This window comes from Pogona vitticeps, chromosome 5 (assembly GCF_051106095.1).
Source record: "Pogona vitticeps strain Pit_001003342236 chromosome 5, PviZW2.1, whole genome shotgun sequence".
Classification (NCBI taxonomy): Eukaryota; Metazoa; Chordata; class Lepidosauria; order Squamata; family Agamidae; genus Pogona; species Pogona vitticeps.
In genome coordinates this window covers 44,256,091-44,280,703 of record NC_135787.1, presented here as the reverse complement: position 1 = coordinate 44,280,703, position 24,613 = coordinate 44,256,091, and the positions used below count along the sequence as shown (strand labels likewise).

Below are 24,613 nucleotides of genomic sequence, written 5' to 3'. Positions count from 1 at the left end.
ATTTGACACCAACAAAATTGAATAAAATTAACACTAGTTATCTGAATGTCTGTTGTAAATGTGAGTAAGAAATTGGTACATACTTTCATATGTGGTGGGAATGCGAAAAAGTACAAAGATGTTGGAAACTAATCTTTAAAGAACTAAATGACATATGTGAAAAAGATATAGAATTTAATCCTGAGATAGCTCTGTTATCAATATTTGAGAATGTGAAATATGATAAGATGACTAGAGAATTGATTACCAATTTATTAACAGCAGCCAGATTAATAATAGCTAGGAATTGGAAATCAAAGTCTGAATTTTGAATGGAAGAATGGTATAATGAAATATGGGTCGTTGCTATAAATGATAAGTTAACTTGTAACTTAAAGGTTAAGAAAGGAGAGATTAAAAAGAATAATTTCTATGATATATGGGGAGGATTTCTTGAATATGTGTTAGCAAGATGAAAAGGGAAAGCTCCAAATCAAGCATCAATGCAGTTCTGGAGAAGAGGACAATAAAGGAAGAAGAAGAATAAAGATAGAGGAAGAAGAGGATTATTGCAAGAGGTCCCGACTATGGTGGTGGGGAACACAGTCAATTTGTATTTTGATTTATGTATTTTGTTTATGTTGTAGTTTAAGGAAAAACATTTTTTTTAAAAAATAAGTAAAACAGCTCTAATCTTCAGTCTAAGACTTGTTTTGCTGGTTAATTCTGCTATTTTTAACTTCCTATTTTTAGCCCTTTTTAAATTCCCTTTTAAAGATATGGACATCTAAGAAGCGTGACATATATGACTTAATCTGTTTTAATTTCCTACACTTTTACAAGCTGAGCAATAAGTATGCATTAAATTATTGTGGTTGCTTATATAGCAGTTTTGTATCTGCTCAGAAAGGTAAGCCCCACTGAGCTCAATGTAATATACTCCCAATTAAATATATATAGGTTTGTGGCTTTGGATTACATTGAACTGATGTAGTTACAGTCAAAATGAAGAGAATGATTTCCAGAATGATTTAGAATTAATTGGATGTAGACAAAGTTATTGTGAATTTATACATTCACGACTAAACGACTAAACACACACAACATCAACACCATCTAAATCACATTAATTTCAGTGCAAGTTAAGAACAACTTACAGTAACACCCCACTTAGTGCTCAGGATGCATTCCTTTAAAATGAAGTGTTGACTGAATCCATGCTAAGAAGACAGTTTAACACTGTGCCTTCTGGCAGGATTTCCAGAGGTCTGGTCTACCTTCAGTGTCATGTGGGTAGACTAGGTCCAGTCTGCCTTCTTTAGATAGACCAGGTCCCCATTGAGCACCACAAAATGGCCACCCAAGCATACTACTATACTTAATCTTTGTCTACCTCAGTGTATTTGAGGAAATTCTTAAATGATACAGGGTATCATTTAGAAAAAAGCTTCTGATGGCATATCCAGTGCAATAAATGAAAGATATGTTCTCATGGTTTGTACCAGGAAACTATAGTAACACCTAGGCTCTGTACTTCACCTTTAGGAAGAGGGATTCTGTGAGGTTACATACATGGCAAATAATTTAAACCTTGAGCTTATCTGGATCCATTGTAAGTTTTGGTAGCCATTGCCCAATTCACAGTGGCCTGGAGCTACTTGAACAACTGAATCTAAATTAAAAAACAAACAAACTGAGAAACAGAGTTGTTTTCTATCCCTATTTCATGTCTTTGAATCATATATCTTAATGTGTTGATGAAGATGGGTAAAAGAATAAACCCTGAGATTCCTGATAAAATAGCTCTCATGTCACCTTTGGGATTTTCTGCTAAGTGTGATCAGAGCTACTGTAGAGCAAAGACTGAGGATCTCATAAGCTACATGTCGGTACTAAATCAGATAATCAGCAGTTGCTGAGAAACAACAGGGCCACACTCAGTCTCTTACTTTCCAGGTGCAGATTTTCTGATAAGAGCATAATTCCGTCCCAGCAATCTGTGTGCCATCATGTCAATTCTGACTTATGGCAACCCTTTTCAGGGTTTTCTAGTTACAGAGTAATCAGAAGTGGTTTACTGTCCCCTTCTTCCGGGAGCATCCCAGGACTGTGCAGCTTGCCCAAGGTCATACAGGCTGGCTTTTCTGGAATGGACAAGGGGCAATCAAAGTCCCAGCCTCTGGATCCTCAGCCAGGTATACTTAATTTGCTGAGCTATCTAGCCAGCTCCCAGCAATCTATCTTGTACTAAAATGAAGATGAAATGAATAGAGAAAATCAACTTATATAACAGTATATAAATATATATATATATATACGGCTAAATCCATTTCCTAGTTCCAACCAGATTAGGTATATCGGAATGATGAAGGACTTGCTAAATCAACACTTGTATGACCCATTTACCTATTGGCTAAACTACACTAGTTGGAATAAAAAAAATGAATGTAACCCAACACATTTTCTGCTAGTCTTGTTTTAATATAGCAAACATATTCTGATTTTTATCCCTATTTGATCTTAATATTTGTTCATTTCAAATTAAATTAAAACATTATTTCTAAGTAATTTGAATATCGACATGAGCAGGTGGTGACTCCGGTCTTATATGTACATTTAATTTACATCAGTAATTTTTTTCCTGAATAATTATATTTTAAAATCAGGGCTAAAGTTCATATACATATAATGAGCTTTCTGATGCAAAGCAATTGTTCAGTTCAACCTGGTGTGTGTTCTTGGTTTAAACATAGACCCTTGTCTTGGGGCTCAGGTGGTTATTGCTCCCATATTTTAGTGTATAGTTAACATTAGCAGTCACCCTTATAATGATATAGTCCACACTACAACATCTATGGTGAGTATATGTTCACAGTTTTCAGAATGGCTAGTTAATCAGGAGTTTAGTGTTATATAACTGATTGAAGTTAAAGACAAAAACAAGCCAAGAAAAAAGATACTTGTAAATTAAATGTATTAAGTGTTTGAAAGTTGTTATATTATCATACCTAAATTTGGAGATGTTTTAACACACATTATTTAGAAACAGAATACTTTAATGCTATTAAGGGAATACTTTCAACCTGTACTTACACTACTGTCAACAGAAGATGTGATTAAATAAATTGAATCTTGAATACTTCTGGCTTATAGTTAACACCAGGTAATTAAAAAGAAGCACTGCTTTGGGAGTGCACAATATATCAGCTGAACTGTTTAGCTCATTAGCTAGGATTTTGCATGTTTATGGAGCTAACTTGCAATTAAAAGTGTCTTTAGCGTATGCTTAACTAGGCCTTTTAGGTGTTTGGAATAAAGCATTACTGTTTAATTGAAACTGGTTTGTCATAATGATGTCTCAGTAACATAAAAGATAAGTTCTTTGCCCTGATGCCTGATATAAGGAGTATATTTTGAATAATCATGTAAATGTATTAATATACAAGTTGGGCTGTTGATTTCATAACTAATTTTTGTAATGAGTTCCCTAGGAGCTGAATATTCTGAGGATACAGTACATGACTTGTCAAGTTTGCCTTCATATAAAACATCTCTCTGAACAAGTTCTAATTAAAATAAACATCTTAAGGAAAAGTAAATAGTACAGTGATGGCTTGCAAGATGAAAATAATTCGTTCCGTGAGTCGTTTCGTATTGTGAAAATTTTGTCTTGCGAAGCGCGGTTTGCCATAGGAATGTGTTGAAATTTAATTAATGTGTTCCTATTCGTCTTGAGAAGCATGGCCATAGAAAAAGTTGTCTTGCGAGTCACCAAAAAAATCACAAAATGCCTTCGTCTTGCGAATTTTTCGTTGTGCGAGGCATTCATCTTGCGAGGCATCATTGTACTGACAGATTGCAAAGTGGTTTGTTCTCTTAGTTTTGGTTTACTTTTTTTTGAACAATTAAATAAAATACTGATATTATAGGATACATGCTGTACTTTTCATAAAAATATTCTAGCAAAATGCAAGATAGGTAAGTTCCATCTCTACAACAGCAATGATGCCATTGTTAGCAGCAGATTGCCACTGATTCAAGATTTCCTTTTCAATGTTGGTGTGTACATAACTTTGTCTTATTGTATGCAAGGTGTGCACACCCCAACTTGCAAAAAGACTTTAATCAGTGGCAGCCTGATACTGACAACTATTTCATTTCCCTTGTGGGGGTAGAACTGTGCAACAGGATTTTGTCTGTTAGGTATATGAACCATCAAATGTAAATGGTCAAAACAAAAGATCCATAATGTTTCTACTCCATAGGAGTGTCGTAGTGGCGCCAAAGAAGTCAGTAGCTTCATCTGCAGCGGCAATTAATGTGCCCACAAATGCTGTCAGCGTGGTTTCTTCTTTGGATTCTGCTCAAGCTCCAGATGTAACAGGAGGATCTCCTGGTAAGTGGAAGGAATGAGAATTAAGTTACGGAAGGAAAAATGATAAAGTAACGTGCAGTGTCTTACATTTATGGTTCAACAGACTGTTTGGTCCTTCACTCACTCACTCACTCACTCACTCACTCACTCACTCACTCACTCACTCACTCACTCACTCACTCACTCACTCACTCACTCACTCACTCACTCACTCACTCACTCACCACAATTAATTGAACTAGCCAAGCTGGGAAGCTTTTAATGGGAAAGACCAGAAAGAAGTGTAAGTCATTCAAGTTTTGCATTTGTTCTTTTGCAGTATCCACACTAACTATAAGTTGGGTCACTCTGGCAGAAAAAAGTTCACACCCTCATTCAAAGTATTTTCATACAAAATGTTTTACATGAAGCCTTTCCCCTGATTTACACAGCTGCCTTAAAGATCTGTGTGTGAACAAGATGTTAATGTTCTCAGTGTACAACCTGCTTTTATATCAGAGGTGAAAAACTGTAAGAAATTAGGAATGGAAATTCGTGTTTGCTTTCTAGCTTTCATCAAGCACAAAACAGGCATACATGTTTTGTGTGATACCCTGAACATATATGTGCCTTGACTGAATGGACAAACTTGGAGTTGTTTCAAACATTTCTGAAAGAGAATGCAAAAGCTTAAGTGGCTATCAGTGTCTTCTCTAATCAAGTTTATTATTTATTTATCTATTTAAAACATTTTATCCTCCTTTTTTTTACTTAGAAAGGACTCAAAGTAGTGTACATCATTAAAAGACAATATTTAAAAGCTAATGCCTCACTGAAAATGGCAAACAAAATTCAAAACAGATTCAAAGCAGCAGGTTTATCAGAATACGAGCACACAATAATCACATTTTAAACTTTCGTCAATAAGTCTTTAGGCCTTCACTCAAACTTTTATATCGAAACTGAATATTAGTGCTGGAAATAATCCAGCTTCAAGGCCCGTTTGTGATTCTTGGGGAAAACAACCCGGATTTTGAAGGAACTTCAGAAAAAAAATGAAGCTAAAATAACATAAACAGTATAGCACTGTACTTTAAGGACTTGCAAAGGTATTTATTATTTTAAATTGAGATATAACTATGGCTTCTGATTGTGTTGTGTTAATGGAAAAGTTTCACTTTTGCAGGCTAGTGATATGGACAGGACTGTTGGAGAGGTGAAGGCTGTCACACATCTGCTGGATCCCTTGCCTTTCCTAGTTTATAAAAGCTGCAAGAAAGGGATGGTTAGGGTGGGTAGGAGGAATGGTGAATGCCTCCTTGCAACCACATAGTGTCCTAGCATGCTTAAATGAGGTCATAGTAAGACCTCTACTGAAAAATCCTTCCTTGGATCCTACAATATTGAATGCTAATTGTCTGAGTGCTTCTCCCTCAAAACCCATCCCACCCATATCTCCTACCGTGGGATGTTGTGGGTAGCGACCCTGAGGGAAGCTTGAAAATCTGCCACTTGAAATTAGACCTTCTCAGTGGTCGCTCCATCACTTTGGAATTTGCTACCCCCTGACGTATGATTAGCTTCTTCCCTCCTTGATTTCCGGAGACAAGAGTTGGCTTTTCTCACAAGCCTTCTTTGGCCTTGCCCCAGAGTGAGTAATCTTGCTGATCAATGGCAACATTCCCCTCCCTTGTTTATGTACCTGCCCTGTTTTTGTCGTTTTATTCTATTTAATGTTTGCAACATTTAATGGTCTATATTTTTACTATGCATTTTATCTTTTGTTAATATGTCTCACATTTATCAATTATGTGGTTGTTATTGGGATTGTTTGTGTTATTCTGATTTGTTTTCTGAGCTGAGTAGTATCTCCGCCACTAGTAGGACAGGATAAAAATATGAACGAACGAATTAATACCGTTCTAATGCTTCGTTCTTAGGCAAGGTACTAGAATAGGTCATAGTTTCTCAGCTCCAGGGGTTCCTGGATGAGACAAGATTACCTAGATCCATTTCAGTCTGCCTTCAGGCTTGGTTATGGGACAGAGACTGTTTAGGTTGCCTTGGTGGATGACCTACATCGGGAACTGGTCAGGGGCTTTGTGACTATATTATTTCTGCTGGACCTCTCCGCGGCTTTCAGTACCATTAACCATGGTATCTATCTGGGCCTTCTCTCTGGGAAGGGACTTGGAGGAAAAAATTCATAGTGGCTCCAGCCCTTCCTGGAGGGGAGAAGCTGGTGTTGGAGGGCCCCTGTTCGACATCCTGGTTGTTGGCCTGCGGGGTCCCTCTGGGTTCTGTTTTGTCTCTCCTGCTATTTAACATCTACATGAAAATGCTGGGTGAGGTTGCCCAAAGTTTTGGGGCTTAATGTCACCAGTATGTGCAGTTGTAATAAAAATGATTCAACCCCCATTGCAAATTAGATTTATTGTCAATTGTGACGGCCTTCCTCAAGACTCACAAAGGGAGGTCATCACGTCACTTTAAAACTCTTTACTCCACTTTACTGCCACCAACCATTCCTTAATAAATAAATCATATATAAGGCCAGTATTACTTTCAAAATAAAAACTTGGTTTATTGATTACAAACAGAAAGGAATGGTAAATCACTGTTGAAGAAATAATCAATCAATCACTGTTTCTCAGGCATTAGCTATCACAGATTCTTTCTCACTAAGATCACTTTAACTCTCAGCTCATTCTCTCATCTTAAATTCCAGCCAGCAATCTCTCTAATCTCTCTCTCACACACCCCTTTATACACCAGCTCCTCCCCTTAAGTTCCACCCTCCGTCACACCATTGGTTGATGACTCACTGCTCCGGCTGTGACGGACAGGTGAGGTCAGGGCTGCCTGTTACATGAACATTTACAGACTTTCAGCTGTTTGCAATGAATAAATGAAACAAAATCAATTGAAATGGCTCAATACAATGAATGCTTCAAGTGGCTTTCCCAAATACAGCTGAAAATGCAACTTTTAATGAATTATGCAGTCTCAAAATTATTCAACCCATTCATGGCAAGCATCTGTAGTACTTGGTAGAGCACTCTTTTGCTGTTATGACCTGCTACAAGCAAAATGCATAGCCAGACACCAGCTTCTGACAGTGTTCCTGAAGAATCTTAGCCCATTACTCATGACCAAACACCTCCATTTCAGTAATATTCTTGGGTTTCTTCACATCCCACCAGAGATTTTCTATGGGTTTCAAGTTAGGTGACTGTGGTGGCCACTGTAGAATCTTTCAGGACATCCTCTGCAAACAAGTCTTGATGGAATTTGAGGAATGCTTGTCCTGTCAGAAGATCCAATGATGCGCAAGCTTCAGCTTCCTCACAGACTGCATACCATTTTCTCCTAGGATTTCTTGATACTTCAGTGAATCCATCTGGCCTTCCACACACTACTGGTTTCCAGTGCCAGAGGATGCAAAGCAGCCCTAGAGTATCACTGAGCCACCACCATGCTTAACAGTAGGCAGATTGTTCTGTTCAGTATATAGTGGTGCCTTGAGTTGCAAACTTAATTTGTTCCAGATGATGGTTGTAACTCAAAGCACAATTTCCCATGGGAATACACTGAAAAGCAATTGACCCGTTCCGGCCATTTTTTGTTGTATCTCAAGACGCTGGTTGTATTTCAGAGCATTAGTTCCCATAGGAAATAATGCAGAAGCGTTTAATCTGTCCTCTAGGGGGAGACTTTTTTAAACCTAAGATGACCTCTAAGGTTAAAAAAAGAGAAGGAAAGGAGGGAGGGAGGGAACAATGGGGTAAAGAGGCCTTTTTCCTGTTGTACAGTGGGGTCTTGACTTGAGAACTTAATCCGTATTGGAAGGCGGTTCTCAAGTCAAAAAGTTTGCAGGTCAAATCTGCATTTCCCATAGGAATGCATTGAAAACCATTTGATCCGTATTTGCTCTTTTCCGTCCATAGAAACTAATGGGAAGTGCTATTCCGCCTTCGACCACTAGAGGGGGATATTTTGTTTTTTTTTTTAGGTCAAGAAAGGTTCAGGGAAGGCAGGGAAAATACAGTCCAGGCAGTACAGTACCAGGCAGTCTGAAGACTGTCTCCCAATCCACTCTCTAAACGCTGAGAGGAGTGAGGAAGCAGACAGGCACCCTCTTCACTGGCCAACGCTTTACTGAAAGTTCAAATTTTGCACTTTCCCTGCCTCCCACGTGGGTTTTTTTCAGTTTGTAACTCAAATCTAAGTACGTAAGTCAAGTAAATATTTTCCTATGAGAGCGGTTCGTAAGACAAAATGTTTGTAACTCGGGCCGTTCGTAAGTCAAGACCCCACTGTATTTCAAAGCCCCAGTTGAAAATCAAAGCAAAATTGTTGCGACTTGAGCTGGTTGTAACTCGAATTGGTTGCAAGTCAAGACGGTTGTAAGTCAAAGCACCACTGTATACTTCATTTTTCTTCCTCTGACATACAGCTGATCCATTGGGCCAAAAAGTTCCAGTTTTGTTTCATTCCTGTACAGAACAGAATCCCAAAACTTCTGTGGCTTATTTATATGATTTTGAGCATAATGTAGCCGATTATTGTTGTGCTCTTGGGGCAATAGTGGTCTCTTGGAGTTCTGGCATGAAAACCTTCTGCATTTAGTATGCCCCTCACTGTGCAAATTAAATCTTAGTGCCTGTTGCCACCTAGTCTTGCTTCAGGGCTTTTGCAGGCACTCGAGGATTTTTCTCAACCTGCCTTCTCAGAAATCTGGTTGTGGCTGTTGATAGCTTCCTTTTTCTGTCACATCCAGACAGTGTAACCACTGTTCCTTTAACTTTGAACCTGGGAACTATGCTTCCAATGGTGTCTCTAGGATCATTCAGTGCCTTCACTTTCTTTTTATGTCCTGTTCCATGCTTGTGAAGGGCATTGATCTCTTAACTTTTTGGACCATTCTTTTGATTTAGGCATATTTCTAACATGCAGTCAAATGCGACACTCACCAGACCCCTAGCCATTTCAGGTATTGCAGCTCAAGCACACTTGGTGCAACTAATGAAGCCCTTGATACATTAAAAGTTGCATTTTTATTTGAATTTGGGGATTCATTGTCTTCAGTTATTTTAATTATTTTTGTTTGATTTGTTCATTGCAAACAGCTGAAATGTTGACAATAAACCTGGTTTGCAGTGGGAGTTAAATAATTCTGATTACAACTGTAAATAGCACCCAACTTTATCTCTCCTGTCTATATAGATCAGAGAAAACTGTTTTGGTTCTAGATCACTCTCTGGTGACAGTAATGAATTAGATGAGGATGAATAAACTGAAACATAATCCGGACGAGATAGAGGTGTTCATAGTCAGTCAAAAAGCATATAGAGGAACAGGGATACAACCTGTGCTGGATAGAGTTGCACTCCCTCAGAAAACAGAGATGCACAGCTTGGGGTGGTGGTCCAACTACCGCACAATTGCATGCATTTCACACACTAGCAAGGTTATGCTCAAAATTCTACAAGGTAGGCTTCAGCAGTATGTGGACCAAGAACTCCCACAAGTACAAGTTGGATTTCAAAGGAGCAGAGGAACTAGAGACCAAATTGCTAACTTGTGCTGGATTATGGAGAAAGCCAGAGTTCTAGAAAAACATCTACTTCTGCTTCATTGCAGAAGTGCAAAAGCCTTTGACTGTGTGGACCACAACAAACTATGGCAAATTCTTAAAGAAATGGGAGTTCCTGACCGCCTTATCTATCTCCTGAGAAATCTATATGTGGGACAGGAAGCAACAGTTGTTGGATATGCAACAACTGATTGGTTCAAAATTGGGAAGGAGTACGGCAAGGCTGTATATTGTCCCTTGGCTTATTTAACTTACAGTGGTGCCCTGCATAGCGAGGTTAATCCGTTCTGGATTAACCTTCGCTATGCGAAAACATCGCTGTACGGGGCAGGAAAAGCCTATTGGAACGCATTAAACTTACTTTAATGCGTTCCAATAGGCGCCAAAACTTACCCCTCCAGCGATGTTTTCGCTGGTCCGGCGGCCATTTTGGAGCCGCCGATCAGCTGTTCGGCGGCTCCAAAATGGCCGCCGGATGACCCGAAATGGCCCCCTGTCAGTGTTTTCGCGCCCTCCCCTTGCTTACCGAGGTCGCGAAAACGCTGCGGGGGGGCATTTCGGGTCGTCCGCAGCCATTTTAATGGCCACGGATGACCCGAAATGGCCCCCCGCAGCATTTTCGCGACCTCGGTAAGCAAGGGGAGGGTGCGAAAACACTGACAGGGGGCCATTTCCGGTCATCTGGCGGCCATTTTGGAGCCGCCGATCAGCTGTTCGGCGGCTCCAAAATGGCCGCCGGATGCCCCAATCGTCGCAAAGCGAGTGTGGCGATTGGGGCAGCTCCGTATAGCGATCCCCAAATAGGGATCGCTATACGGATTCTTCGTTATACGGTGCGCTCGTTAAGCGAGGCACCACTGTATATGCAGAATACATCATGCAAAGGGCAGGACTGGAAGAATCCCAAACCGGAATTAAGATTGCTGGAAGAAATATCAGCAACCTCTGATATGCAGATGTTATTACTCTGATGGCAGAAGGTGAGGAGGAATTAAATAACCTCTTAACGAGGGTGAAAGATGAGAGCGCCAAAAATGGTCTGAAGCTCAATATCAAAAAAACTAATGGCCACTGGTCCCATCACCTCCTGGCAAACAGAAGGGGAACATATGGAGGCAGTGACAGATTATATTTTCTTGGGCTCCATGATCAGTGCAGATGGTGACAGCAGCCTTGAAATTAAAAGATTCCTGCTACTTGGGAGTAAAGTGATGACAAACCCATTATGACTTGTCAGAAAGATAAGTAAAGCAAATTAAGTGTGAGCTTTCACAAGAAGCTAAAATAACCAAACAAAGGGTTCTTGACTATAGTGGCATCATAAGAAGGCAAGCTCACTGGAAAAGGCAGAAATACAGGAAAAAGTGCACTGCAGTAGGAAAAGAGGAAGAATGCACATGACATGGATTGACTCAATAAAGAAACCCACAGTCTTTTGTTTGGTGCTGCAGTCAAAGTAGGATCAGGAGCAGAAAGATGGATTCAGATTTTGGGAATAAACTATGATACTCTTGTCTGCTTTGGGGATGAGAAATAGAGAAACGTGATTGCTACACACTTCAGACTTCTGCTGTTCTCAGCAAGAAACTGCAGAGTTAAATGCAGTGGAGATCAAATTTCAGAAGGTTCCTTTCTTCATGGTTTTATGAAAGAGTCAAGTCTCTCTCTCTCTCTCTCTCTCTCTCTCTCACACACACACACACACACACACACACACACACACACACACACACACACACACACACACACACACACACACACAAATCCTTCCTCCCTCAATTTTCAACAATTGGTTGCTTCTGTTCAGTATGTCCATTTTCTCTCATTACATTTAAACAAGCTTGATGAAGCCACCATTTTCCCCCTTAATTCAAGCCGTCCATCCTTCTTGCCTGTTCCTTTTTTCAGTTTTGAGTCAATCTCTCTCTCTCATACACACACACGTCCACCCACCCTCCCTTCCTCTCTCAATTTTCTACATACATTTAAACAAGCTGATGAAGCCACCCATCGCTCTCTCGCACCTTCCTTTCCTCCTTCCTTGCAGCTTTCCGTTGGTGCTTGCAGTCCCCTCCAGCAGAAGCAGTCATTCACAGGCCGGATTGACTGCCCAGGGCTGTTCTACATCTGTAATCAGTCAAGTCACCTTATCAACAATCTCTAAAAGAATCGAGGACTTACAAGTGCCGCAACCAAGGAAGGAGGGAGAGGTGGCTTCCAGTTTGAGATTCGGCTGCAGTGGGTGGGAGTGCTGTCCTTCCACAAGCTAGTGAAGCCATTTCTCTTCAGGCAGGCTAACATTTAAATATAATGTTGTTTTTAACTCTTCTAAAAATATTTGTATAATTACTGTTTTTAGCTTTCTGTTATTGTCTTTTTAATGATACAGACTGCCTTGGGTCCCTTTTTAGGAGAAAAGAAGGATAAAATATTTTAAATAAAGGAAGAAATATTAAATAAATGTTAAGATAAAATATTAATTAATAAATTCATTTACAATTTGTTAGGTTAGAATGTGGTTGCATTTGTCACATATGCATCCACATAAGCAGATATAGCCCTGTTGGCGGGCAGCCTGTCACATGACCATTGTGCACCTCTTTGTTTGACCAGCATGCAACAGATACCTTGCCAGTTAGCTGCATCTATTCCTGTGCTAAATGTTTTGTGCATCGTAATTCATAGTAGGATACTGGCTTTAATTGATAAGGTACCAGAGGACTCTTTGTTGACATTGCTACAGGCCAACATGGATCCCCATTTGGAAGTTATAAAACAGCATGACATTTTAAGCAGTACATGAAGTAATCCAGAACAGGGATTAATCAAGGTGCTGTATCTGAATTGCCCCATGTTTTGTTAAAAGCTGCTGCTGAGCACTCTTAACAGTAGGGCAGAATAGCAGCTCCAAAATGATGTTGAGATATTTAAAACAGAGACTGCTTTGTCATGAGTCATTATTCTGTAAGTGCTTTGAGAATGGTCACAAAACTGTCTTGCTGAATTTGAACTTTGGCCCTTCTGGCCTGGTATTACCCGTTCACAACAGTTCTCTAACATCTCAGACAGATATCTTTCTTGGCATTGCTACCTAGCAATGGCAGGTGTAGCACTAAACTGTCAACATGCAATGTCTCCTGCCATAAAATTATGACTTTCCTCCATTCCTTACTTATGTAGCTACATTCCAAATGACACTTTTCTCCAGTACTAAATATAGAGCATTCAGTGCCAGAAAAGTGAAGTATCCACCTGACAAAACTGCACTTTCAAGATGAGGTACCTGGGCAACATCCAGCAAAGTGCACAATATCTAAAGGTTTGTGGCAACCTGAGTCTGTGACTTTAGAACTAAATGAAATCATAAGGATTTTTCCAAAATGTTGATGGAAGAATTGGTGGACCATTGCTATTTCTTAATTTCTATTTCTTAATGCTGTTTTTTGCAGCAAAATTATGTTGATAAATTCTCAGAAGGGAGAGAAAATTGTTTTTTGTAAAAATTGTGCATATCAGAATGTAGTAGAGTTGAAGAAAATCTTATTTTGTTTAGGATGCAACAGTGCATTTTTAAGCTAAAAAAATCCTTTTATTTAATTACTTAAATCTTTCTTTTATAGAATCCTTATTGCCCCAGAAATTTTTCAGTAACTGAGCTAAATCATGGCTTAACTAGATACTCATTCAGAAAGAAACCCTTTGTTTCTTAAGTTTGCTAGACTGTGTTAGAGGAGGGGAATTCAGACTTTTTCTCCTAGAAGTTGCGACCTTGTCATTAAATTGCACAGTAGGTATCACTTTTCTTTGCATATGTACATTCAAAGACATGCAAGTGTTTTGGGAGCAGCACTTCCTTTTAAGGACAGTTTATTGCTAGAGACATTATTTGTTTAGACCCTTGGGGACCTTGAATAAACAATAAGCTTTCACTAGAAGGGTGCTAGACAGATGATCTATTTGCATTTTCTTTTATGTCCTTGCGAATGTCTGTAAAACTGTCAGTTTGAAGGAGCCAGTTTATCAGTGAAAGGATAAGAGAGATAAGTCACTTTGGTTCCACATGTTTGAAGTAGCTACTGCACTTACTTGCATGTGTGCTTTAGATGAAAACATGTTTCTGAAATGTCTCTTTTCTCCTAAATGTACAAAAGCTATGCCTTAAAGGAAAACTCAGTTGGAAACTATATTTCATGCATTCATCCAAAAAATATTTACATGAAATAACACCTGGGTCACTTGAAAAGTAATGTACTTACTATTTTGTTTTGTTTGCTTTGACCACACTATACAGTGTGCTAAACCATATCGGGACATTTATAATTTTTGCTAAAAAAGAATTATTTTAAAATTGTCTAGCTTGACTAAAATAAATATTTTAGTTTGGGTTTCAAACGATACTGAGGCAGTGGCCCTATTACAGAATTTGATCTATGTGATGTTGAGAATATAATTTTGAAAGTTATCTCTGGGTTGAAAAGCTGAAGTGATCCATGGTCTGGAAGTAACGAATTCTAATAAATTCATATGTGTTGTTTTTTGTTATTCACTCATATGTATGTTTCCACTGTTTCTAGGCAGACCAGTGATTGAAATGACCACTTCTCAAATACAATCATTTGTGATTCTCACTAAAATGCATTTATCTGGAGCTTAACTGTTTGGTGCTCTCTTTCTCTAAGGCACTACCTGAACAGATGTGTCATGCTGTTGCTAGTATTTAGCTGATTCCAGGTGCATGGGAAATGTGACGTTAAGCAGCATGTGCTATAATTAACAGGGGAAAATGGCAGCAAATCCCCCTTCACTTTAACTGAAAGTATGCCAAATTTTCTATCATCAAGCAAATTCTCCAGCTAGTTAAGAGTAATAGAAAACATTGTTGTTTACTCTGAATGTCCAGAATCAGAGGTTGACATCTCAAATAACTTAATATTGTTCATTTAGATTTAATAGCTGGCTGCATCCTGAAAGGTCTGGGTTGTTAACAACATAAAAGCACGAACATTCATTAAAATTGATGTTTGATCTTGCTTATCTTCTGAATTCTGTGATTGTAATTGTATTTCTAATACACATCACATCTTTGAAAACATCTCAAAACAAGTGTTGGGATGTTAAGCTGGGTACCATCTTTCCAAGTCAGGCTGTATGTTGAGAAATTTTGGTTAGTACTTCTGCACTTATATTAGAATTTGTCTAAATTAACTTTCAACTCACTTCCAATTGTGTGTTGCTTGTAAAAATAATTCTGGGTAGTCAAGAGTCAGGATAGTAAAGGTCTTTCCTTGAAGCTGTGGAGAGCTGCTATTTGTCAGAGTAGACAGTGCTGAACTAGATGGGTCAATGGTCTGACATGGTTTAAGGCAGCTTCGTATGTTCAGATGCTATGTAATGTATTACCAATTTTTTTTTTTGCAGGCAGCGGATCTTCAAATTCAAGATTACCATCTGTTCCTACAGTTTCTTCTGTGCCTGAAGATTCTGCTTCCAACATGAGGTATTTTTTAAAAAGACTTGCTTGAACTGGGGTGTATCACTTTCCTATTTATTTAACTCATTATGGAATTCATTCTACACTTCTTCCAGGATTGTGCCCTTTCATTTGAGGTCAGGAGGAAGTTTTAGATTGTTATCAATGCTCCTATAACTTAAATAGAAATTAAACACAGTGGTATTTAGCCATGAGTGCAACCGTTCAAATTAATGCATTTTGTACTTCTGTATATGTCTTTTTTTCCCCTCCTTAGTAGAATTTTTATTTCTTACCTTGTTTTCTTAACATCTTCCATTTCTCAGTATTACAGAGAGGCTTGAACATGCTTTGGAAAAGGCTGCTCCTCTTTTGAGAGAGATATTTGTGGATTTTGCTCCTTTTCTTTCTCGTACACTTTTGGGTAGCCATGGGCAAGAGCTACTGATAGAAGGTACAAGTAAGTTTCCCTTTTAAATGCTTTCTAAGGTTAAGTATCTTAATATGAAAAATGTCCTAATTTTGACACTGGAAGGTGAATTTTATATTTTTTTTCCATCTAAGGCAGAGTGAATAATTTAAATAACATTTAAAATCATATGAGAATACTACTCTTCATATGTTATGATTTTTTTCACAGCCATTAGGTTCCCTCTCCTACTACTGTGGTTAAGGATCCAAAGAGCCCTTTGAATGTGTAAGATGTTTCTGTCTATATATGGAATGGATGTGTCTGCTGCAGCCATTCATGATATATCAAGGACTGCATGGGATAGTATTCTGTTTTGGCTGGAGTTGGAGGTGGAAGGGCTCTTCAAGAATGGTTCTTATGGACTCTGGATCCTGTTTTTTTCTCAGCCACTTAGTGGTTTGGTATCATCTGACAAGCCATTCCCTCCATTCCTCCTTTCCTCACTCTTGTTTTTTATTCATCCACATCACATGGCTAGTTGCACCACTTCTCTCTTTCAAAATATGCTGCAGTTACATTGGCTAAAATCCTTTTGGCCAGGGTCCAACTACACAATGGGAATCATGCCATCCAATTGGTATGATTCAAAGCTTCTTTTTGCAATTGCAGGGTACACATGTTTTTGCAGTATCAGGGTACATGTTATTGTGAATGAGCCATGTGCACCCCAAAATCACAAAAACAAGTCTGCCAGTGATGATCACATCCTTCCCACTATGTAGACATGGCTGTGCAACAGGATTTTAACCAATGTATCAATGGTGTATCTAATACAGCTTCATTTCCTTCATTGTACTGGCCTTTGCAAAGGTCCTACAGTATTCATCTTCATTAGCACTCAGCACCCTGGACACAGAAGGACATGCAGTCCCTAATTCAAATTAGGATGCTTTTAACACTAATAAAGGTATTTTACTATGATAAAGTTCTAGAAAATAGGGATAAGTCTGAATGTTTTCTAGGAACTGGGGATCAGCCAGATTCTATTACTGGATTTAATTCACAATTGGCTATTATTTTTGGATATTACTGAGATGTCTACTGTAATATCCTGTTTATAGCATAATTAAGGATGATAAGCTTCATTCAAAAGCAGTGTCTAACAATAATTCAGATCTTCTAGCAAAGCAAAGTATCTTCCAACATCTGATCGAAATGGTTTTGTTGTCATCTGCAAAACCAAATGAATGTATTTGCCTTTGATTGTCTAAGAGAATATTTAGATTATCTAGATGCACTACATGTTTTAAAGTACAAATCAGCCTTAACAGCTTAATTTACTGGATAATATTCATACCAGAAAGATTAAGAGCTGGTTCACTGTAGTATTTTGCTAAATGAAACAAAGTAGAAAACTATATGTAAAAGTTTAGGAGAAGCAGTCTGTAGAGCAGAAAAACATGAGAGGGAAAGACAGATTTTAGAGAAACAGGAGAGCAGGAAATACACAGTACCCTTGAACATCTGAGACTTATTTACAAAGAGGCTTGCTTTATAACTAAATGGGCAGATGGTGGTCTTTTGCAGGGCAGAGCTCAAGAAGAACCTTAGAAAGCAGAAATGATTTGTGAACTAGACAGCTAGGTTTAAACAGTTTCTACCTCTTTCCTGAGTGATTTTTTAAAAGTCATATATCCACTATTTTCCTTACCAGTTTTGATGCCAGTTTTTCCACATACACATCCAGTTTCTGTTAGTTGCCTAATAATTTATGATAAACACTCGGATTAGGCTAAAGTGAGATTTGCACTGGCTTTTGGGATGCAATTATAGGAAGAGGTGCAGCTATATCCAGGCATTCTAGAGTGGTCTTAACTGACCAGATAGGCGGGATATTAAATAAACAAACAAACAAACAAACAAACAAACAAACAAACAAACAAATAAATAAATAAATAAATAAATAAATAAAATAAACTGGGTGAAATTATGGGGGAACTCTGCTAGAACCATCCCATTATGGAAGATGAATGGTCAAACTGTGATGAGAGAGCTTTTGTAGATGCAGGAGGTTCTCCTGTTTCACAGTCATGTGTAAAGCTAATGCAAATTATGGAGGAGGCTTGCACGTTACCTCTCCTCATGTAGTCACTTTACTCAGTTTTGTAGTTTCCTAATAGAGGGTTCTGGTTCTCTTGTTTGAAAGGAGACCAGGTTAAGGAAATAGAGTCCAATAGAAAGGTCTGGATAATAGAAGAAAGCATCTGGATGCTGAGTGAATGTCTCTCTCTTTGATGAAAGAGTTTAGGAACACAATCTGATCATAAAAAAGAGTGATCCATTCATTTTTTCTGTTTTTTAAGGCATTTCACAAATGATGAAGTGATTATTTAACTAAGAGCAGATCAGTATTTTTAAGACACCACTTGTACATATTCATCTTACATGATGAATATGTTTCAAAGATGTCCACTAATTTATTTTTATTTTGTTTTATTACATAACAATTTGTATTCTTCATGCTTTGTCTATAGAATGACTCAGAAGGATTAATGAATGTATGACATATAACTTTCTCAGTCTGTAGATTTACATTAATTAGATTTATTTAAAATTCCCAAAACACTGTTTTGTATTTATTTCAAGGATAAATACCTGGCTGTCAACCAAATTCCAGGAATTATTTCTAGCACTAATGATAAAACTTTTACAGAGTTGTCTTTTGAAAATTGGAAAACGTATTCCAGTGAGCTGGAACAGATGGGCAGATTATATTGCAATGCATTGAGTCAATAGGTTCTGGTTGAAAAGTTTTAGGAATGGTGGTTGTAGTGGGACCTGTATTTTTGTAACTACTTAAGAGAATGAGTGAAATGTCTAATTGTAATTTTCACTGTGCTGTCTTGGCTACCATCCTGTAGCAGTCATAGAATATAGATGGGCATTTGCACAAGGAGAATGTGCTGTTTTCTAGGCTTTGTGTTGCTGGCCCAGTTGCTTTTGATTGAACAATTGATCATGTGACAGCCAGCTGGGAAGCAGAAAAATCGCCTAGCACAATTGCCATTACAAATGTGATTTTTCACAACAGGATGCTGGCTTGTATGTTTTTCTAATCTACTAAATGTCTGACATTTCTGGGTTCGTAATACTGGTTTTAGTATTAATTGATCCCCAATAGAAGCAGCATATTGGTTTTCATATACTGAAACACAAGCTAGCGAGAAGAGCCTCCATCATCTTAGGCCATGATTACATGTTATAAGAGGGAAATAGAAAGAAGTGTGAATAGCTAGTAATAACCAAATTAGTTTATATACTAATCACAAATGCATAGGCTACTGCTTACACTCCCCTCCCCACAAGGTTTAGGTGAGGGTCAAGGGTCAAAGTACTAATAAGAGTGTTTGAGATGTCTGCTGCCATGAAACAAAATGGAAACTTGATTGATAGCTGGAGGGCTGAAGGGAGAGAGCTCAATGGAGAAAGCAAAGGTCATAGAGCCATTTCCCTTCTCTGCATATATAATGATCAATCCACTCCAAGGTGAAGAAATGTAAGTAGTATAAATCAATATACCATATGCTATGTACGCTTTTATTAACTTGAAATGCAAATATTTGTGTAATGCAAGTTAAATAGCATCAAGACATAATTTTATATCAAGACTAAGTGATAAAAATGGCACCTGCTTTCAACTCATTTTATACTGCCGTATTACCAGTTTGAATGCTAAAGCAAAGTGAACTTGTACCATTTTTTGTTCCATTGACATGAATCATAGCAAAACTGAATTTGAGGTGGAATGTTCACTAGCTGCCAAAAAAATACAAAATACACGAGTGACAAAAAATAGATCAGCAAGTTTGATTTTCCCCCTCCTTATCCTTTAGGTCTTGTGTGCATGAAATCTAGCAGTTCTGTTGTGGAGTTGGTCATGCTGCTTTGTTCTCAGGTGAGTTACATGAGTTGTGTGTCATCCGTATACACACACAGTGTATTTGATAGATACTGTGTTTTCCCGAAAATAAGATAGGATTGTATATTAATTTTTAATATACTTTATAATATATCAAATTTTAATATAATTTTTAATATATCAAAAACGCACTAGGGCTTATTTTCAGGGGATGTTTTATTTTTTCATGTACAACAATCTACATTTATTCAAATACAGTCATGTCATCTTCTGATTGCTGCATAATGATGGAGGGCGGGGTTTCACTTAACTGCGCCTTATTTTGGGGGTAGGGCTTATATTACGAGCATCCTGAAAAATCATGCTAGGTCTTATTTTTGGGGAAACAGGGTGGGTGGGTAGATAGATAGATAGATAGATATCTTTACTAGAATCCATAAATTATGTTCAGAGCGTATGTTACTGATCTTTTTGGACCCACCCTTTAACCTTGTAACATAAGACCTACTTCTAATTTTTTTTTGTATATTTTTGTCTGCCTCTTCTAACTTTCCTATATATGTTCCCTCACATCTTTATTTAAAAAGACAACAGAAAGGTAGTGGTAATGGTGGTGCTGGTGAAATCAGTCTTACTGGACTAAGGCACAACTCAGTTGAGGATCATGTCCACCATCTGAAAATGAATGCTTTTCAAGAGACTTCCCCAACTTATTGTCTTCCGGATGATTACAGCCCCCAACATCCCTAGCTAACAAGGCCAATATTCAGGCTTTGACAGTGATTGGAGTTATAGTCCAATACATATGAAGGGTACCAGAATGGGGAAGGATGCTTTTCAGGCTTCTATTGCAAGTGTTCAGCTCAAGTGTTTCATTTTTATAGTTTTTAAAATAATATTTTAATAATGGGATGGAGTATATGCATACCTGCAGCTTTTATTGAACAGATAAATTCATAAAATAAAGATTTTGACATAGATTCAATGTAGTGGTATAATATGGTGGAATAAAATACAAAGCAATGCCATTTAAGTTAGTCATGTCTCAAGAGTCATTGATTTTGAGAAGTGTACTCTAAGCTGACACCTAGATCTAATCCAATGTAATTGGTGGGTTTTAGCCTTTTTTATTTGTAAAAAGTCTATAAAATACACCGTGCTCCTTGCAAATTGTTCTTGATGTATCTGAAGTATTTGAGCAGAAAGAGTAAGTCATAGTTGCCAGCTATTTCAGGTTTTCTGATCTGTGAAACTTGCGATTTCTGATTTTCTGAAAAACAATGTCTCACTTAATTGAAATTAACAGAAAATCTAATCTGAAAAATTAGAGTTGTCAACAAATAATAGTGTGTAGTAGATCAAGTAGCTGCTTTACTCATCCCTTATTTTTCACCATTGTAATTATGTATGAAGTTTCTTCTGAGCTTTTTGTTTTGGCTTTTTAAAAATGATACCTTCCTGGTAGTAAATTCCCCTACTTAAAACTTTAAAATAGCCCTTTTTAATGGGAAGGTTATTGGTCTAGAGGTCAAGGGTTTTGACCCATTCAAAACCTTTGACCTTCCTTTAAAACCCTTATGGTTTACTCGCCTGACGAATAAGGATAATGCAAAATTAATGTTTTTTTTACATCGATTTATTCGTTTTAGTGCCTATATTGCCAAATGTATTTAGGCTGTGCTGATGGACATTTCATGAATACAAATGAAAGAATCATAGAAGGTGTGAAAAATCAATAACCTGCATTGACAATAAAGTGCAATAAAAACAATTACTTCTGGAGATTATACCTAATGGATTTGTACAATGAACTAGTGAAGAGCAGTTATGGTTCTAGTAGGCTTATTATTCAGTAACATGGACAGAACCATGTTGACACTGTTTCTATTTCTAGGAAAAATGTGTGTGCTTTTTTCGGTTTGTTTTTGTAGTAATCTGTTTAACTTAATAAATAACTAGAGTTTTTAATTAGACATACTTGTTTTCTAAGGGAGCATTTCTAATATGCCCGTGATTGAGGGAAATGCAGATACGGCAACTGAAATATATTTAAAATCTTCCTGTGAATACTAGTGCTCTGTATGTGAACATTGTTCTGGTTAGCACTGTTTTTTTTTAAAAAACTTAAACCATTCTTTACTTTAATACTGTTTGTTTTCCTGCTTTCTTCTTCTGCTTAAAAAAAACAAGTGTAAATTGACTATTGCTTATGTCAGGGCTCTCTACATTGGATAGTGTAGGTGCTGATGTGATCTAAAATTGAGTAAATTACATGCTCTAATGTGCCTATTTGTCATACATGTCACAGTGCTATTTAATGATAATCTAATCAAATGTAGGATATGACGATGGCTTAGTAGAGATGGTAGCAACGAAGGACATTGTTTTGAAATATGAAGTTGAAGCAAAACAAAACATTACATGGAAGGGATAATACACTTCCAGATAAAGAATAGATACAGTATTTTGCAGACTGTGCAAAATTAGTGAAAGAAATAGAGCTGAAATTAGCTCCAGATGTATATGGATTTGATCTGGTGTGATAATTACATTTTTCACTCTGAATTTTCCTAATTCAGAGAGGTCAGTATGGCAATCACAAAAGTGATTTATTTTCTTAAGAGGTAAACTGTCTGTTGCTACATGAACACTTGAGAGATATGAAATTGAATTTCACCTCGACATTTTATAGATACTGGGAGGAGATGGAGTTGAGTTTGATTGATTCTTTTCTTTTTGTGGGACCAAGATGAGGTGGGAAGTGAAGTGACCCTCTTGCTAAAATTTTAATTAATTTTTTAAAGAAGAGATGGAGAGGATAGAATGCCAAAGATCGAAAGATCAGGTCAAAAACTAGTTTTTAATCACATAAATAATACAGTATAGTTACAAAGAAAATCTGTAAGTGTGATTTAGAACTTTACAAATTTGTCAGACATGGTGCTAAATTATAGCATTGCTCTGATTAATTCCTTTTGTGACACATACTTAATCATTATAAATATTTTCCTTAAATGTATTTACTATCAGCTTTGCTTTACCTTTCAAAATGCCGCAGAAGAAAAATAAATATTTTTAATTTTTTTATCATAGTGCAGTAAAAATTACAATTATTTTGCTGCCAACTATTTAGTCTTTTTGAGTGAGGCTTTATTCTCTTCTTCCAAACTGTGCAAAGTGTGAGGTTGTTTAAAACAAAATTGCTTACTCTGTTTAAAATCTCTAAAAGTATCTTAACACCCAAAAGCAGTTTTAGGAGACACCAAATCCTGAGACTGGATACTTTGTATCTATAACGGTGTAAAATAATTCTGCATTTAATATTCACTGAAAAGTGTTCCTGCTTATTTGACATTAATATCATTTTTGAAAGAATCAGCCTTGCATTCAAGGCCACTTTATAAAAGCATTGTGTTGCTCATCCTAATTCAGTCTGACATACATTCCAATAACACTCCCCTCCCCTCCAGAGTTTAAAGCTAAATTTATGGCTGAGTATTGTGAAGTGCATCATTTAAAAATGGTTTCAACCCAAAACATCTAATAAATAAATAATGTGTATGGCTACTCAGTAGTAGACTTTCAAGACTAGAAATCATTCCATCGGATACTCAACAGTCCACTATCGTAGAGGGCTGTCAGATAAATCTTATAGTAGCTGCATTTATGTCCTGTAAATCACATGTTATTGTCTGAGCCTTCTGCCAGGTCATCTATTCTTTTCCCATTTATCAGAAATGCATGCAGTACATTGGAACTAGAAGTACCATCTAGTCTAGCCCAGCTTTCCTTCCAAGTAATTAAATGAACAAAAAATAAAAATAAAAATGAAATTCTTAATCTGAAGCTCATTTTTAAATGCATTATGTACAGAATACAGTATATGTATAGCTATTTCAGTATGCCAAAATTTTTATTATAGGTTATGAAACTTAGAGTCAAACACTACTAAAATTTTGTGGAATTGTATGTATAGCTATTTGTAAGCCAGTGTTCCCTTGTGTATGATTATTTATTTATCAGATCTGTTAACTGTGTCTTTGAGTTAATTGTACAGAAGGTTATTAAAATACGGTGTTTTGAAATATTGTAGTCTCCAGAATAGGTGTCTGGAATATTTTCTGTGCATTTGTATTTTCAGGCCAGAAAACTATCACTGTTCCTGTAAAGTGTGTGTAACTTGCTGCAGCTAATTGACAGGGTGCTGGGATGTATCTGAGTTGTGTTTCAGGTTATTCACACTATGGCACAACTGAGATTTTCCAGGACACCATCAATTAGGAACAATTAGCCAGATTAAAATATTGAAACTGGATGCTGAGATGCATCTGAGTTGCATTCCACGTTATTCACCCAATTGCAAAACTGAGATTTTCCATGGGACGTCATCAATTAACAGCAGTTGGCCAGAGCAAGTCATGCAAAGCTTACACAAATACCAGGACGATTTCAGCTGCAGTGTTCTTTCCAAATACAGTGGTGCCCCATTTGACAACGATAATCCGTTCCAACGAAATCGCTGTACAGCGAAATCGTCATCAAGCGAAAGTAAAAAACTCATTAGAATGCATTAAAAACCGGTTAATGCATTCCAATGGGGGAATACTTCATTGTCCAGCGAAGATCCTCCATAAGGCGGCCATTTTCCAGTGCCTGTAAAGTGAGGAATCCATCCTAAACACAGCGGGGAGCCATTTTGCACAGCGGGTGGCCATTTTGTGACCCGCCGATCAGCTGTTTTAAAACCATCATTAAATGAAAAATTGGTTCCTGAAGCAGCGAACCGATCATCGTTAAGCGAAAAACCCCTTTGAATCATCATTTTGCGATCACAATAGCGATTGAAAAAAACTCATCATATAGCGGATTTGTCGTCTACCGGG

The 24,613-nt window shown here is 37.5% G+C and overlaps 1 protein-coding gene across 4 annotated transcripts in view; it reads left to right on the top strand.

Moving 5' to 3' along the window:
* The window catches only part of LRBA (LPS responsive beige-like anchor protein), a 456,729-nt gene that overhangs the window by 117,747 nt on the left and 314,369 nt on the right, over positions 1-24,613 (top strand). For 3 of the 4 annotated variants that reach the window (XM_078394766.1, XM_078394768.1, XM_078394765.1), the window contains exons 30-33: positions 4,245-4,375; positions 15,348-15,426; positions 15,726-15,859; positions 19,705-19,766. In XM_078394766.1, the coding sequence (XP_078250892.1) occupies positions 4,245-4,375; positions 15,348-15,426; positions 15,726-15,859; positions 19,705-19,766 (406 nt within the window). The remainder of the gene's footprint in view (positions 1-4,244; positions 4,376-15,347; positions 15,427-15,725; positions 15,860-19,704; positions 19,767-24,613) is intronic. The other variant, XM_078394767.1, reaches the window with a different exon arrangement.